At 53.3% G+C, this 16718-nt stretch overlaps 1 protein-coding gene across 2 annotated transcripts in view; it reads left to right on the plus strand.

Annotated features, from left to right (window-relative positions):
• The first annotated feature begins 1896 nt into the window (after positions 1–1896).
• RCSD1 (RCSD domain containing 1) overlaps positions 1897–16718 on the plus strand; it is a 70403-nt gene continuing 55581 nt past the window's right edge. For both annotated transcript variants that reach the window (XM_062193766.1, XM_062193768.1), the window contains exon 1: positions 1897–2071. In XM_062193766.1, the coding sequence (XP_062049750.1) occupies positions 2066–2071 (6 nt within the window). In that variant the 5' untranslated portion in view covers positions 1897–2065. The remainder of the gene's footprint in view (positions 2072–16718) is intronic.

Here is a 16718-nt window from a genome sequence, read left to right on the forward strand (position 1 = left end):
AAATAACGGGCACTGGAATTGCGCCTTCCCCTCCATCTGCTTCTGAAATCCAGGGTTTTGTCCTTAGGCTGAGCTGAGTTAAATGACCGGAAACCACTCTGGCACTGGGGCTACTGGAGTTTTCAAAAGTGAGGCTTAGAGGGGTCGGCGCCGTGGCTCACTTGGTTAATCCTCTGCCTGCAGCACCAGCATCCCATATGGGTGCCGGGTTCTAGTCCCGCTTGCTCCTCTTCCAGTCCAGCTCTCTGATGTGGCTTGGGCCCTGTACCCACATGGGAGACCAGGAAGAAGCACCTGGCTCCTGGCTTCGGATCGGCGCTACGCCGGCTGTAGCGGCCATTTGGGGGGTGAGCCAATAGAAGAAGACCTTTCTTTCTGTCTCTCTCTCACTGTCTAACTCTGTCAAAATTAAAAAAAAAAAAGTGAGGCTTAGAAAGGTACATGACAGGAAGGTGGCCCTGTTGGTTTCTAAAAGACTGGAGCCGAAGCAGCTATCTGGTGCGGCTCACAAGAGCACACAGGTGGTGTTGGAAAGAACAGCTGGGTGAGAGCCATTCTTTGCAGCCTAAGCCAGTGCCTGCTTCCTTTGCTATTCCTCCCTGTGTCTCCCTTCCCAGTGCTCACCATGGCCTGTCCCCAGCCCCTGTGGACAGCTCTCTTTTCCCTGGCAGACTGAGGGTCTGGGCTTGGGGACGAAGTCGGAGGACTTGACACTGCTGCCAGCCATCGCCTGCATGTCCCTCCCGCTCTGTCTGCCCTGGGAAGAAGAATCCACAAGGGGCACCTAGAGCTGGTGTGTAGAAGACCATGACAGCAGGCCATGACCTTGGTGCAGAGTTCAGTTCCCAGAGGCCCTTTGGTGGGGGTGGAGGGTTGCTGTGCTGGGCCGGGGGGGACCTGGATGTCAGCGTCTTGCCCTTTACTATATTTAAGGAACCGAGAAAAGGCCCTTTAGCAAACAATTTGTGGGGACGGAAATTCCCAGAAAAGCCCATCCATGCTGTATTTGAGGAAAAGAGTCACTGTGCCAGGGAGCTTGGTAAACTCTGCAGGGCAGCGGCTGTGACCTAGTGGGTAGGGCCACCCACCTGCAGTGCCGGCATCCCGCATGGGCACAGGTTCAAGTCTCAGCTGCTCCACTTCCAATCCAGCTCTCTGCTATGGCCTGGGAAAGCAGTAGAAGATGGCCCAAGTCCTTGGGCTCCTGCACCCACGTGGGAGACCTGAAAGAAGCTCCTGACTCCTGGCTTCAGATCGGTGCAGCTCTGGAAGTTACGGCCGTTTGAAGAGTGAACCAGCAGATGGAAGATTCTCTCTCTCTCTCTCTCTCTCTCTCCCTCCCTCTCTCTCCCACCCTCCCTCTCTAACTCCGCCCTTCAAATAAATCTTTAATACATAAATAAATAACTTTGCTTGGGGTCCCGGCATTTCCCCTCCTCCTGACACACAGATAAGTGTGGCTGGATGGATAAATAGGAGCTTCCGAAAACGTGGGGCGCGCAGTTTTAAGGGGGAGGAAGAAAGCAGGACGGATGAACATGAAAGGGGAACGGGAAGGAGAGGAACTTGAAAGAACCAAAGGACCGGGAGAAGAAAGCGGGCTCATCAAGGGCGGAGGTTGAGAGGGGCCGAACCCCTGGCAAAGCCCGGTCCAGAGCGAGACTCAGCGGTTGAGGGCGCGCGGCGGCGCCGCGTCCCACGCTGGGGAGATTAATGGAACCGCGGCGCCCGCTCTTGAGTCCTGCCCGGGGAGGGACAGTATCTGTTTAGATTTGTGTCTAAATTTAAACCCTGATCGCCGGCCTCCCTCCCCGGCTCCCTCCCCTCGCCGCTCCCCTCCCTCCCTCCTCCTCCTCCTCCTTCTTCCTCGTTCCCTCGCGCAGGGGCCCCGCGGCCGGGGCAGTCCCGCAGCCCAGCGCAGCCCGGCGCGCCGCCGCCCACTCGCCCTGCGCCCGCCGCAGCCCGAACCTGGCCCGGGCCGGGAGCTGAAGGGACAACTGGGATCGCGAGTTTCAGCCCCGAGCGAGCGCGGGCGCGGCCGCCGCTGGAGGACAACCTGGAGGACATGGAGGTACAGGACGGGGACCAGGGGCGCGGGGCTGGGCGGCGTGCGGGGGCGCGGGCGCCCCCTTGCCAGGCAGCTGCCGCACTCGGGACTCCCCGCTGCCGACAAGGAGAGGGGCAGATGCGCGCTGTCCCGACGCCTCCTTGGCCAACTGTGGGGGCTCGACCCAGTCCTACCTGGGCGACCCCTCTAGGCAGACAGAGGCTGGGCAAGGCAAGACTTTAGAAGCAGAGGAGGGGGCGTTTCTAGGGGTCCGGGTGTTTGGGTTGGGCGCTTTGAGTCGGGCGAACGTGGCTGCAGCCACGGTTTGTAAGTGAGCAAATGTGTGACCATAAATTGCAGAAAAGCAGAAGCCCCCGAAGGAAGCCCACAAGCCGGACATTGCGGGGGAGGCCAGCGCACTGCGCACTGTGGGGTCTCCCCGCGCTGCCCACGGCAGAGTGGCCTTGTGGACTCCAGTTGTCCTCTCCTGTCCCCTCTCCCGGGACAGCCAAGCGACCTTCGTTCTGCTCAAACTTGAGTCTCTGCTGGGTGCTCCGGCTTGCTGAGACTGTGTTATGGGAGCGTGCTGTAAGGGTGCACAGGGAGTGAGGCTCAACACTTGTCGCAACACAAGGCTGAGAACTTTGCTAGGACTGTGCCTACCCGGGCAGAGCAGAGCAGGGGGGCTCCAAGGGACCACCCGCCGGCGTCAGAGTGCTGAGTGTGCCCCCACGTCCTCCCTTCTTGAGACTTGCATGGATCCTCCTCACCCCTTCCAACCCCCTTGAAGTGGAGGTTTGCTATGCAGAGTGAGTCAATCTTAGCAGACCGGGGCTTTTGAAAAGAAGAAAGAGGAAGGTGCAAATGCTAGGCAGTTTTTAAGGTGATTCCCACTCAGTGCTCCTCCAGGCTGTACTGGGCTCAGGCCCCCAGCAATCAGAGCTAGCAGGCAGGCAGCTGCTCTGTCTTGCCGGCTATCTCTTCCCGGCTATCTCTTCCTGGCTCCAGTCCCTGTGTCTGAACCCTAGTAGCCTCTTCTGAGCTAACTCGCCACTTGTCTGAGAAGTCCTGGGACTTCTCTGAAGGGGCAGATTTGTCCTTGGGCAGCTTTGTTCGAGCATCCAGCTTGGCTAGTTGTCTGTCCACCCCACCCCACCCCATCCCGGAAGCAGGATCACCCGCTGGGAGGATTTCTGGAGTGCAAGGGACCCTAGGATCCTCTGGGGTCCCAGATGGACCCTTAGTAGAATCATTTGCAAAACAGGGCAGATTAGGGCTGGGGGCGAGGCCCACATACACAGCTCAGCGGGTGATGTCAGAGACTGTACAAGCTCAGAGCCACTGGCTCTGAATGAGCAGCCTACGCCCTAGGGCAGAGCAGGGAGAGGCCAGGAGATGCGTCTGTGGCCAGGCTGAGTGAGGGCTCCCGCAGAAGTGGATTTAGAAGTGGGTTCCGTCCTCCGACAGAGTGCAGCGTGCCTGCGGGCCCAGGCTGCAGCTTCCACGGAGTTTATGATCGGTCAGATCTCTTGCAGAGATGGATCGGAGATCAGAGGAAAACGAACCTTGGGCTTGCAGCAGGCTGCTGCTGGAGGGCCAAGTGCAAGTTTGAACTCTGTCCTGGGGGAAACTCAGAGGGGCTCCGGGGTCCGCAGAGGTACTTTCTCTGCCCTTGGTAGAGGAAGGAGCCGTGGATAGCAAAAGCCCTGAAACTCTCCCCCAGAGCAACTTCCTGTGCTGCTGGGGGTGGCGGGGCAGGGGAGGCCCGCCCGTTCTCAAAGTGAGAAGTGCAGTGACTCACAAGGGATTCTTCCCAGAGACTAAACTCTCTGTGTGCTGGGGCCAGTGTGGCGAGGAGGGCCAGCCCTGGAAGCCCGCACCTACCCCAGGGCATGTGTGTGCTGGCTGCCAGTGACTGCTTTTGGAAGTTTCTTTGTCAAAAGGGCTGGGGAAAAACAACAACAACAAAAGCAAAAAAAAAAAAAAAAAACAAACCAAAACAAAACAAAAAACTCTGCAACTGCTCGCATGGGGGAAGGAAGTGAAGAGGAAGCCAGAGGTCAATGAAGAGGCCATTCTTGTCCAGGAAATGAACTTGTCAAGGTGGGGTATGGGAGGCAAGAACGAAGTGTTCTCAGAGGAGAATCTTCAGAGAGCTGAAACCCACTTTTGAGTCATGAAAGGGCTGCCATATTTGGGAAGAAACTGAATCGCATTATTTCCCACTTCCAGGGTTCTAACCAGACACATAAGACGTCCTCGACATTCTTTCTCTGGGCCCCACTCACCCCTTGGAAGTCTTTATTGTTATTATTTTTATTTCCTTAAAAGACAGAGAGACAGAGAGAGAGAGCGAGCTTCCATTCATGGAAGGCTCCCCAAGTACCTACCACAGCTGGGGCTGGGCCAGGCAGAGCCAGGAGCCCAGAACTCCATCCAGGTCTCCCAGGGCCCCAGCTAACTGAGCCATCAGCTGCTGTCTCCCAGGGTGCACAGTAGCAGGAAGCTGGGTCAGAGGTGGAGCCAGGACTCAAGCCCACGCACTCAGAAATGGGGCTTGAAGGTTCTGAGTGGTACCTTAACCATTGGGCATTCACCTGCCCCTGGAAGCCTTTGAGAAATGCGATTTATTTATTTATTTAAAAGGCAGAGTTACAGACACACACACACACACACACTAACACAAACACAAAACAAAGAGAGAGAGAGGGAGAAAGTGGTCTTCATCTGTTGGTTCACTCCCTGTTTGGCTACAATGGTCAGAGCTGGGCCAGGCTGAAGCCAGGAACCAGGAACTTCATCCGGGTCTCCCATGTGGGTGCAGGGCCATCTTCTGCTGCTCTCCCAGGAGCATTAGCAGGGAACCAGATTGGAAGTGGAAGCAGCCAGAATTTGAACCAGTACCCATCTGGGATGCCAGTGTTGCAGGCAGCAGCTTAAGCCACAATGCCAGCCCCAAAATATCTTTAAAAATCACTTACCATTAACAACAGCATCAGTCATTACTTAGGCCCTCCTTAAGCCCCCTGGAATGAATAAAGTGAAGGTGCCATCGAGTCCATGCCTTTCATTTATTTACTTTTTAAAGATTTATTTATTTATTTGAAAGGAAGAGTTACACAGAAAAAGGAGAGAGGGAGGGGGGAGAGGTCTTCCATCCACTGGTTCACTCCCCAGTTGGCCACAACGGCCGGAGCTGCACCGATTTAAAGCCAGGAGCCAGGAGCTCTTCCAGATCTCCCATGCGGATACAGGGACCCAAGTACTTGGGCCATCTTCTACCGCCTCACCAGGGCTCAGCAGAGAGCTGGATTGGAAGTAGAGCAGTCAGGACTCAAACCAGTGCCCATACGGGCTGCCGGCACTGCAGGCGGTGGCTTCACCCGCTACACAATAGTGCCTGCCCCAGAGCCCATGCCTTGTACAACTCACACTCCAGTAGAGGAAATGAGACTTGGTGTGTCCATCACATGGCAGCCTTCAAACGTGTGTGTTCCAGACGCTTCTCTGCTGCAGACCCTGGGAGCCACAGGAGCTGAGAGCAGACGAGCCTTGAGAAAAGCCTTAAAAGAAAGGTGGTGGTGAGGAGGAGGCATAGGAGTGGGTGCAGGGAGAATGTGCTAGCTTTGTTCAGGAGAACAGGCCAGTCGGCTGGAGAGGAAGGTGGGAAAGCAGTGAGAGGAAAAATGAAAATGGTAAGATAATGCCAAGGGCCAGAGAGTATAGTAGGTGCTGGCCAGGTGGGTGGCAGCCGGAAACCCAAGCCACCTGCAGCAAGGGGTTCCTTTGTCCTCATACAATTCCCCTTGCCTCGCTGTGCCCCGAAGCTGTGCCTTTTTCTAGTCTAAACAGTGGCCACCCACGGTCCTCGGAGGCCAGGTTCTGTGTCATCCGGGATTCTGCTCTGTGGAGAACGGAAACGCTGAGATTTGCTATGTGAGATGATGACTGTAATGTGGCGGGGATGATCCGGCAGAAGTGCCCGCTCCTAGGCCGAGCGAGGGAGCCGTGTTAAAGGGCTTCTGGGATAGCCCAGGTATGTTCTGACTTTGAAACAATAAGAATGGAACACATCGGCATAGGCCTTTAGCCGCACAGTTAAGATGCCGTTGACGACACCTGTGTGCCACATCAGAGTACCCGGATTCAATGTGCGGCTCTAGTTCCTGACTCCAGGCTCGTGCTGATACAGACCCTGGGAAGACAGTTGTGATGATTCAAGTGACTGGGGTTCTGCCACACACGTGGAAGACCTGGATTGAGCTCCAGCTTTGACCCCACCCAGCCCTAGCCACTGTAGATATTGGATCTCACCAGGGTGCCCAGAACAGTGGCACTCTGCAGGGTGCTAGGCAGAAGGGCAGTACCTGCACCTCCAGCTCTCTGGACAAGGGACTTTGGAAGGCACGGACTGCCTTTTGGGTCTTTGGGTCTCCAGAGATTAGCACGGTGCCTAGCACCTACTTGTTCACTGTAATTTCTTAACAAGAGCTTGCTTGGTAACTGAGCTCACAGATGCCGCTCAAAGGTCTCCACGTCCGGGAGCCGGCTCAGATGCCCTCGCACTCTACGGTATTCCCAAAGCCCTTTGTTCAAGACACATTAGAGCGCTGGGCTGAACCACACTGCTGCCTCCTTGGCTGCCTGTCTCTCTGGAAGGCTCCTTGAGGACGGGAGCCATGTATCTAGGGCCTAATGGACTCCCAATAGATCTTATTGAATGAGTGAAGAAATTACTGAAGATGGGAAATGTATCAGGTTCTTTTTGAAAAGCAAGGCTTCAACATAATTGGTTTTGATTGTTCTAAGCAGATATGTCCAGCATTCCAAGAGAATTACAGACCTCTTAGGCTGCATACATGGCAGGTGAAAGAATTGGGACAGGAGCCCAGAGGACTTGAGTGTATAGTCAAAAAAGAGCTGGGGGGGACTGTGGTGTGACGCAGTGGGTTAAAGCCCTGGTCTGCAGCACCAGCATCGCATATGGGCACCGGTTCAAATCCCGGCTGCTCCACTTCTGATCCAGCTCCCTGCTAATGCACCTGGGAAAGCAGTTGAGATTGGTTCAAGTCCCTGGGCCCCTGCAGCCACTTGGGAGACCTGGAAGAAGCTCCTGGCTTCCGATTGGCTTAGCTCCAGCCATTGTGGCCATTTGGGGAGTGATTCAGAAGATGGAAGATTCTCTCTCTGTATGTCTGCTTTTCAATAAATAAATAAATCTTCAAAACAGAGTTCATAGAGAATGCGTATTTTGGAAAAACTATTCATAGACTTCAAAAAAAATTTTGCACTAAAATAAACTTGTCTCTGAATTCCATGAGCTTTCTGAAGTACCCTCCTATCTTTTTATTTTATTAAACATTTTCTGCTACCTTAAAAAAAATAACGGGGCTGGGAGGGAGGAGAGAAACATGCGACCAGAATGTAAGCCTTGGAAAGGATCATTCTGAGCGTCTCCTGTGACGCACTGGTGGGAACACCAGCAGCTCGGGCTGGTTTTGGACCTACCCTCTCACTGAGCCAACTGGTGGCTGCTGGGTGGAGCCGATGGGTCATAATTAGGGATTGCAGGGCTCCTGGAAGCCGGGGGTTGGTGTGGTGGACTTGTGGGCATGCCCACATAGTCTGCATTCCTCCCTGGCTCCCGTGCGCTCTGTGGGACCCTCACAGTGATACTGGCTCCACGTAGCAGGCATCGTCCATTTGTTGGACTGTAAGGACAGAGCTAATTTCTGATAGTGAGACTGTAGGGGCCCCCTGGCTCCGCCTGGTTACGGGAGGGGGCCAGTGCGCATTCCTGGAGTGGCGTCAGGTTTCAGAGCTGGACCCACAGCCCGGCTCCTCACCGCGCCGAAGCCGGGCGGGCGAGCCAGAGCCTGGCGCTGGCGGGTCCCTGGGAAATGTGAACGCTGGCAGCTCGGCGGCCCCCTAATCTTATCAGGGCCGCAAGAGAAAGCGTTTGGGTTCCAGAGAAATCTAAAGGCAGCTCTGCTTCCTCCAGGGATAATGTTTTAGGGTTACAGGGCCAGCCTGACCACCCCTGCTTCACACGCTGGGAATCGACGTTGCAAAGCTCCGGGTGGCATAAAAGCAACACTGTCTGGCCCCGCTGTGGTGTGAGGGAGCCCACGGAGACTCTGACAGGGTCTGCCAGGGAGGCCGACAGCTTGCAGTGTTTTCCTGGCGGGGTGGGTGGGCGTGGCTCAGGCGTGACTTCCGAAGTCACAGAGGTGTGGTGGTCTATGATCGCAGTTTCACTACAAAAGCAACATCCAGCTCATGCTGCCCCTTCGGGGTATGGTACCAGAGAGGGCAGTGGTACTTCCGACACAGTGCAGACTGAGACCGCGCTGTCCCCACGGACTCTTCGGGACCCTCTGCCTTGAGCAGATCTACGTGAGTCACACCAGAGAGGACCCTGCCTTATCCATTAGTCTCTGGGGGCCGTGAGCTGCCCGTCATCTTCCTTTGGGGTTTTGTGAACACCTCTGTCCCGGGATTAGCGGATGCTGACTGCTGAAGTCCTGTGTCTGGAAAGAATAAATCCTGTTCCTGGATGCTCTCCAGCCACCGTGGTTCCAAGCTTCCGTGGTCTCCTTGGAGAGGTGCAATGGACACAGCGGTCTGAGGGATGCCTCTGGGATGCGTCCTGCATGGATGGTACTGACAGCATCCCAGCTGCAGTCTTCCAGATGGGCTCACTGAGAAGTCCTGGACTTTGCAGCATCCACATCCTGGGCCCCCAGCTCTTTGTTCAAAGCCTGCTTTCTGTGTGCCAGGGCCGTCTCCCTGGTCCTGAGGTCACAACCACAACTGCTTCCTAGGCTGGGTTTTCGGTGGTCCATCGGTAATAGCACACAGGATGCCGGTGCCCTGGCTTTTTAATAAGGATCACCACACATGCATGGAACCACAGCCTCAGGGGAGGGCTTCCTGGTGGAGGTGGTTTCAGAGTTGAGTCTTTAGGGGTGACTAGGAGTCAACCAGGTGCAAGAAATCCGGAAGAGCATTCCAATTGGAGGGAGCGACCGGAGCAAAGCTCCTCATGCGGGAAGCAGTACGGCGTGCGTGGGGAGCCACAGGCAGTTCATTCCTAGAGGATAGAGCGCGAGAGAAGTGCTTCAGTGAATGGATAGACAGAGGAGAGAGAGAAATACAGTGCTTCTGGGAAGCTGGATATACACACATGACACGACAGAAAGGCAAATACAAGATAGGATCTTGATAAGCTCTAAGGTATGTGGGAGTTCAAAGTCAGCTCTCCAGTAGGAGGTAGAGAAAACTTGCTGGGGATTCCTCTGGAGGGGCTGCTCTTCCCCCACCTCCCGACAGCCCTGGGTGCACAATAGATGGGCGAGTGCAGTCTCCTGCTGTGGGCCTGTGCCGAAAGCCTTCTGCCAAGGGGTCAGCCTCAAACAGGCTGCAGGTGCCAAGAGAATGCCTTTGGTCAGGCTCACCAAAAGCCACTTCCAAGGCCCCTTGACTTCCACACACACACACAGGTGCACACACACAATCTCCTGTTCCTCCACACACCTCCTCCTGCAGCCACACACACACGGCTCCCGCTGTAGCCACATGTCCTGTGACCCCGTTGAAAAGCCACTGCAGCTCTGCTCTGACCAGAGGCAACCCAGGGATGGCCCGGGGTAGACCAAGAAGCAGCTGACCTTATGCACCACAGAACAACAGAAACGAGAAGCTGAGCCTTGCAACTTGTATTACACAACCCAGGCAAACCGAGAATGGCCGTGGTGCTTGGTGCCTTGTGCTGTAGCGGACTTTGGCTTCCTCTGGGACTCCCTGCCAGACCTCCGCCACCCTCAGCAGTTCCTTCCAGATACATGAGCTGGATGTACATTCTTCCCGCCCTGCTGTGCCCATCCCAAGTCAGCCTGCCGGAAGCCATTCCTAGCCCTCAGGTCCCTGGCTTGGCGTGCTTTCCAGATAGGTTCTGGTGGATGATGAGAAATTTGTTTCTGAGCAGCCATGCCAATGCTGGTGTGGGAGAGACCTGGAGCGTGTTGTCATGGGAATTACTCCCACTTGCTGAAGGCCTGCTCCTTGCACACGTTTGGTCTGAGTTTATGTTTTAATCTTTATGAAGTCCTGTTATGGCAGCTTTCTAGCCAGGGATGCTGAGGCTTTGCCATGTTTAAATAATTTGCCTGGGGCTGGCACTGTGGCATAGTGGGTAAAGCTGCTACCTGCAGTGCTGGCATTCCATATGGGCACCAGTTTGAGTCCTGGCTGCTCCACTTCTAATCCAGCTCTCTGCTATTGCCTGGGAAAGCAGTAGAAGATGGCCCAAGTGCTTGGGCCCCTGCAACCAGGCAGGAGACCCAGAAGAGGCTCCTGACTCCTGGCTTCGGATTGGCACAGCTCCAGCCATTGCAGCCAATTGGGAAGTGAACCAGCAGATGGAAGACCTCTCTCTCTCTCTCTTACTCCATCTCTCTCTCTCTCTCTCTCTCTCTCTCTCTCTCTGACTCTTCTTCTTTCTGTGTAACTCTGACTTTCAAATAAATAAATAAATTTAGAGAGAGAGAGAAAGAAAGAGAGATCTATCTTCCGTTTGCTGGTTCACTCCCCAAATGGCTGCAATGGCTGGAGCTGCACCGATCCAAAGCCAGGAGCCAGGAGCTTCTTCTGAGTCTCCTACATGGGTGCAGGGGCCCAAGGAGTTGGGCCATCTTCTACTGCTTTCCCAGGCCATAGCAGAGAGCTGGATCGGAAGTGGAGCAGTATGGGATGCTGACACTGCAGGCAGCAGCGTTACCCGCTACGCCCCAGTGCCAGCCCCGGATGTTGGAGTTTTGGCAGCAAGAAGGAACCCCAGCAACTCCTCTCATCACCTTCATTTGAAAGATGAGGAAGCTCCACAGAGGGGCTTTACCGGTGGTCATGTGGAACGTCTGGCGGTGGCCCTGGCAGAAACAGAAGGAAGACCTTCTGACTCCCAGTAAGACCCATTCGGGCTGCTCTGTGTGAGCGCGTTTGAGAAGTAGAGATGACAGACAGATAGGCAGAGAGAGAGCACTCCCATCCTCTGGTTCATGCCCACAATACCCTCCACTGCAGAGGCTGGAAAGACCCCAAGTTGGGAAGCCAGGAACTCCATCTAGGTCTCCCACGTGGGTGGCAGGGACCCAAGTACTTGAGCCATTATCGACTGCCTCCCAGAGTGGCAGGAAGCTACAGTCTGGAGCAAAGCAAAGTACCAAACCCAGGTCCTCCAATGTGGAATGTGGGCACCTTCATATATATATATATATATATATATATATATATATATATAAAATTTAAGGATGCATTTATTTATTTATTTATTTGAAAAGCATAGTTACAGACAGAGAGGGAGAAATCTTCCATCTGCAACTGTCAGGGTTGGGCTAGGCCAAAGCCAGGAGCCAGGAGCCAGGAGCTTCTTCCAGGTCTCCCATGTGAGTGCTGGGGCCCAAGCACTTGGGCCATCTTCCACTACTTTCCCAGGTGCATCCAGGGAGCTGGATCAGAAGTGGAGCACTGGGACTCGAACTGGCACCAATATGGGATGCCAGTGTCTCAGGTGGCGACTTAACCCGCATTGCCACAACACTCATCCTGGGACATGAGCATCCTAACTGTTAGGCCAAGCCCTTGTCCCTGCTCCATATGTTTAAATCAACTCATAGTTGCTTTCTTGCCTCCTCACTTCTGGGTGTTATCTTCTGGAGGCTCTCTGAAGTCCTGCACACCAGTGACACTCAATTTCTGGAAGCAAGGAGAAGACAGCTTTGACTGCCACTCTTTTTTTTCTTTCTTTCTTTCTTTCTTTTCTTTTTTTTTTTTTTTTTTTGACAGGCAGAGTTAGACAGTGAGAGAGAGAGAGACAGAGAGAAAGGTCTTCCTTTGCTGTTGGTTCACTCCCCAAATGGCCGCTGCGGCCGGCGCACTGCGCTGATCTGAAGCCAGGAACCAGGTGCCTCCTCCAGGTCTCCCATGCGGGTGCAGGGCCCAAGCACTTGGGCCATCCTCCACTGCCTTCCCGGGCCACAGCAGAGAGCTGGACTGGAAGAGGAGCAACTGGGACAGAATCTGGTGCCCTGACCAGGACTAGAACCCAGGGTGCCGGCACCGTAGGCGGAGGATTAGCCAAGTGAGACGTGGCACCGGCGACTGCCACTCTTAACAAGTGCCAAGAGACCCAGAGCCAAGGCTCCGTGGGCCTGGCCCCACCAGGAGCAGTCCTGTCAGTACCCCTGGTGCTCCGGGCCACTGTAGAATGCTGGGGTGCTGCCTAGACAGAGAACCCAAAGCCTGTGTGATTGGCAGGTGTGTGAGTTTGCAGGTTCTACCTTAACTAGTGGCCACAGCTGGGCGGCTAAAAACAACAGAGCTGCATTCTCTCAGAGTTCTGGAGCCAGACTTGTAAAACCAAGGAGTGGGCAGGGCCACCTCTCCCACAGAGGCCCCAGGAGCATCCGTTCCTTGCCTCTTCCAGCTCCTGCATCTTCCTCATCACTCCAGGCTTTGCCTCCTCCCGGCTGCTCCGTCTCCTCTGTGTCCCTTATGAGGATATGTTAGGACCCACATGGATAACCCAGGATCACCTCGTCATCTGAAAGTCCTTGACCATATCTGCAGGTAGGGAAACACCCACAGCTTTCAAGGATTAGAAAGTGATCCTGGGGCGTCATGTGGTAGAGCGGATAAAGCCACTTAAGATGCCAGCATCCCAGATGGGCGACAGTTCACGTCCCAGCTGCTCCTTCTTCCACCGGGAAAAGTAGTGAAAGGTGGCCCACATGTCTGTGACCCTGCCACCCACATGGCAGATCCAGATGACGCCCCTGGCTCTTGGCTTTGGTCTGACCCAACCCTGGCTATTGTGGCCAACTGGGGAGTGAACCAGCGGATGGAAGATCTCTATCTCTTCCTCTCTGTGTAACTCTGACTTTCAAATAAATAGATCAATCTAAAAAAAAAGAGAGAGAGAAAGTGATCTTGTCTTTTGGGGGACCACCGTTCACCCCATGACATGTGGCAATTTGCTATCCAAATGGGGTTGGTAGGGTGAACCATGGGTGATTGTGAGGCCATTGTGCCCCCTCCCTATGCCCTGGGGGTGAATGACTAATGAGCATCCATTGACACCTGTTGTGAGACACAAGGCGCTGCTTCTTAGGTAGCCCACACACACTGCAGTGCCCTCCATACCTGATACTGCAACTTGGGGAGGGTGCTGTGAGCCTCACCTCCTGCTCTGGTCCCTTCCCAGTGAGATGCCCATTTTGGCTGGAAAGCGCCAGTCAGGGCCATCAGGGACCACCGCCCCCTTGCTAAATGACTCTGCCCAGCAAGACTATGAACTTGTGACCATGTGACTATAAACTGCGTGACCTCACTGGATATTCGGTTCTCCAATAGCTCACTCACCCATGTATTTCATGACACGTACTGGGCAGCTACCAAGTGAGAATTTACAATACATCATCATTGCCTTCGAGATGCAAACAGTCCAGAGGCCGAGATGAAAGAGATGATTACAAAACAACGTGATTGGTTCTGCAAAGACAGTGAGTTAACTAGTCCTGTTGCGTAAGTAACAGGATGCACTAGCATTGCTGCAACGAACAATGCCGCAGCTGAGCAGCTGAAAACAATGAGGGTTTTACTTCTCACTCAGGCATGCTATGTATCTGCAGAGGGCTGGCTGGGGGCTCAAGCTGATGGGGCAGCTCCCATAGGGAACATTGCTGCTTATTGGGACAGAGGGGAGGGGTGTTCTGGAATAGTTGCACACGTCATCAAATGCTTTCTCCCAGGAGGGTCAAGGGTAGCCACCCAGCCCCACTCTACCACCAGGGTCCCGGAAGTACAATTCCTCCTTGATCCCAGGTGAGCAGAACTGGAAATATTCCAGGAACGTCGTTAGTGGCCTGCTGGAGTCTTGCTGGACTTCCTAGCGGGTGCTCGTTGAGCTGGGCCTGGAAGGGAGACTGTGTCTTCTGGGTTGACCAGAGTGGAACGAGAGCAAAGCAAAGCGGGAGGTGATCTTCCAGATAGAAAGGAAACCATGTTTGCAAGGACAGAGGATGCTTTCCTTGGTGTCAACCTGTTCTTCATCATGCTATGGGGGTGATTTAGAGAGGCAGGTGGGGTGGAGGTGGGGGGACATAAAGACCCTATGTCTACGGGCAGTCACATCAGAGAAGTATAAAACAAGCCGCTGATGCAGGTGCTGGGACTGTTTCTCAACCCTTTCGGTCCTGGGACAGCCAGCCCCAGGGTCCAAGCCGACAAGAGACAATGGGTGCAGCCCTGGGAACCACTCCTGGGATGTGCGAGTCTTTCTGCCCATTGCTGACGCAGCAGTACTGAATTATCTGCAGCCTTCTTGATTACAAAGCGCTACACCGTGTGAGTCGGGAATCGAGGCCTTTTTTTCTGCCTATAGTGACCCAGCACTTGGAATCCCCATTCTTTTCCCTAAGCCTTGTGCATACACCCTGCAGAAGGGGTCGTTCAAAGTCAGCCTGCGAGTGGCCTTGGAAATAGGCAGTGGGATTTGAAGGAAATGGTAGCAAGCAGCTGCCCTCTCACTCCGTGTTCGGAAGCTTCCTTTGTCTGATTGTTGCCCTTGTGATGGGCCCAGGGAGACCCAGTTACCTGCCTTGGGATCCTGCTCGGTTCCTCCAGCTGTAGAACTGATGCCTGCTTTTACCTACGTAGCAGGGCTATTTTGAACAGGGAGTCAGATCATGGGTGTGGTCCATAGGATAATTTCTAAGGTATCTTGGAAAGTTAAACTCTCCCATCCATCCATGGGAGTGGTGTTAATATTTATCAAACTAAGCTTGTGAAACATTGTAGCAACTCTGAGTGATGCTCCTGTAAGACCAATGCTGGAGTTCCCTTTGTCCTGCAGAAAGTGGCAGACAGGAGGGCAGAGAGGGCGACGCCGGCGAGCGTGAGCAAAGCCAAGCCTTCCAGCATAGGACAGCAGGCTTCTGATGCGTGAAAGACACTCTGTGCTACAAGACAGCAATGAGAAAAATACGCTTCTGCCGCAATTTCTTTTTTTTTTTTTATAGAAAGCTTTAATTTAATAAGTATAAATTTCATGGGTACAACTTTTGGATTGTAGCAGTTCTTCCCCCCATACCAGCCCTCCCACCCCAAATCGTCCCACCTCCTACTCCCTCTCCCATCCCATTCTTCCTTAAGATTTGTTTTGAATTATCTTTATATACAGAAGATCAACTCTATACTAAGTAAAGATTTCAACAGTTTGCACCCACACAGACACACAAAGTATAAGGTACTGTTTGAAGACAAGTTTGACCATTAATTCTCATAGTACAATTCATTAAGGACAGAAGTCCTACATATGGAGTAAGTGCACAGTGACTCCCATTGTTGATTTAACAATTGAGACTCTTATTTATGACGTAAGTAATCACCCAAGGCTCTTGTCATGAGCTGCCAAGGCTATGGAAGCCTCTTGAGTTCACAAACTCTGACCTTATTTAGACAAAGCCATAATCAAAGTGGAAGTTCTCTCTTCCCTTTAGAGAAAGGTACCTCCTTCTTTGATGGCCCCTTCTTTCCACTGGGATCTCACTCACAGAGATCTTTCCTGTAGGTCATTTTTTTGCCACAGTGTCTTGGCTTTTCATGCCTGAAATGCTCTCATGGGCTTTTTAGCCAGATCTGAATGCCTTAAGGGCTGATTCTGAGGCCAGAGTGCTGTTTAGCTGCCACACTTTCTTCTCTGAGCACTTACCCATGTCTCCCAACTAAACCACAAGCTCTGAAAATCCCAGTCACAGGCCTTGGTACTTGCTGAGTTGATCGTGACATGTATGTGGGGTCTCCAAAACATCCTTAGGAAATGCATCTTTTGGAAAAAAAAAAAAAAAACTATGTGGGGCTGACACTGTGGTGTAGAAGGTTAAGCCTAGGCCTGCAGCACCTGCATCCCATATGGACCCTGATTTGAGCCCCAGCTGCTCCACTTCTGACCCAGCTCCCCTCCCTGCTAATGCACCTGGAAAAGCAGCTGAAGATGGCCCAAGTACTTGGGCACCTGCACACATGTGGGAGACCCGGAAGAAGCTCCTGGTTCTTGGCTTCAGTCTGGCTCAGCTTTGATGGTTGTGGCCATTTGGGGAGTGAACTAGCAGACAGATTTCTCTCTCCCTGTTTTTCCTTCTCTCTGTGTGTCTCTGCCTTTCAAATAAATGAATAAATCTTTTAAAAAAAAAACAACTATGCATGGATTTCAGAATTTTTTTGCACCAAAAGACACTTATTTCATAATTCTTTTTTTTAAAGATTTATTTATTTATTTATTTGAAAAGCAGAGTTAGAGGGGCAGAGAGAGAGAGAGAGGTCTTCCATCCACTGGTTCACTCCCCAAATGGCCACAATGGTCCGAGCTGAACCTATATGAAGCCAGGAGCCAGGAGCTTCCTCAGGGGCCCAGGGACTTGGGCCATTTTCCACTGCTTTCCCAGTCCACAGCAGAAAGCTGGATCAAAAGTGGAGCAGCCAGGACTCAAACCAGCACCCACATGGGATGCCAGCACTGCAGGTGGTAGCTTTACCCTCCATGCTACAGCACCAGGCCCCTATCTTTTAATTGTTTTCCTACAAAATTATCAAAGTCCTCTCACTCACACCCCCT

This window comes from Lepus europaeus, chromosome 5 (assembly GCF_033115175.1).
Source record: "Lepus europaeus isolate LE1 chromosome 5, mLepTim1.pri, whole genome shotgun sequence".
In the NCBI taxonomy this organism is placed as follows: Eukaryota; Metazoa; Chordata; class Mammalia; order Lagomorpha; family Leporidae; genus Lepus; species Lepus europaeus.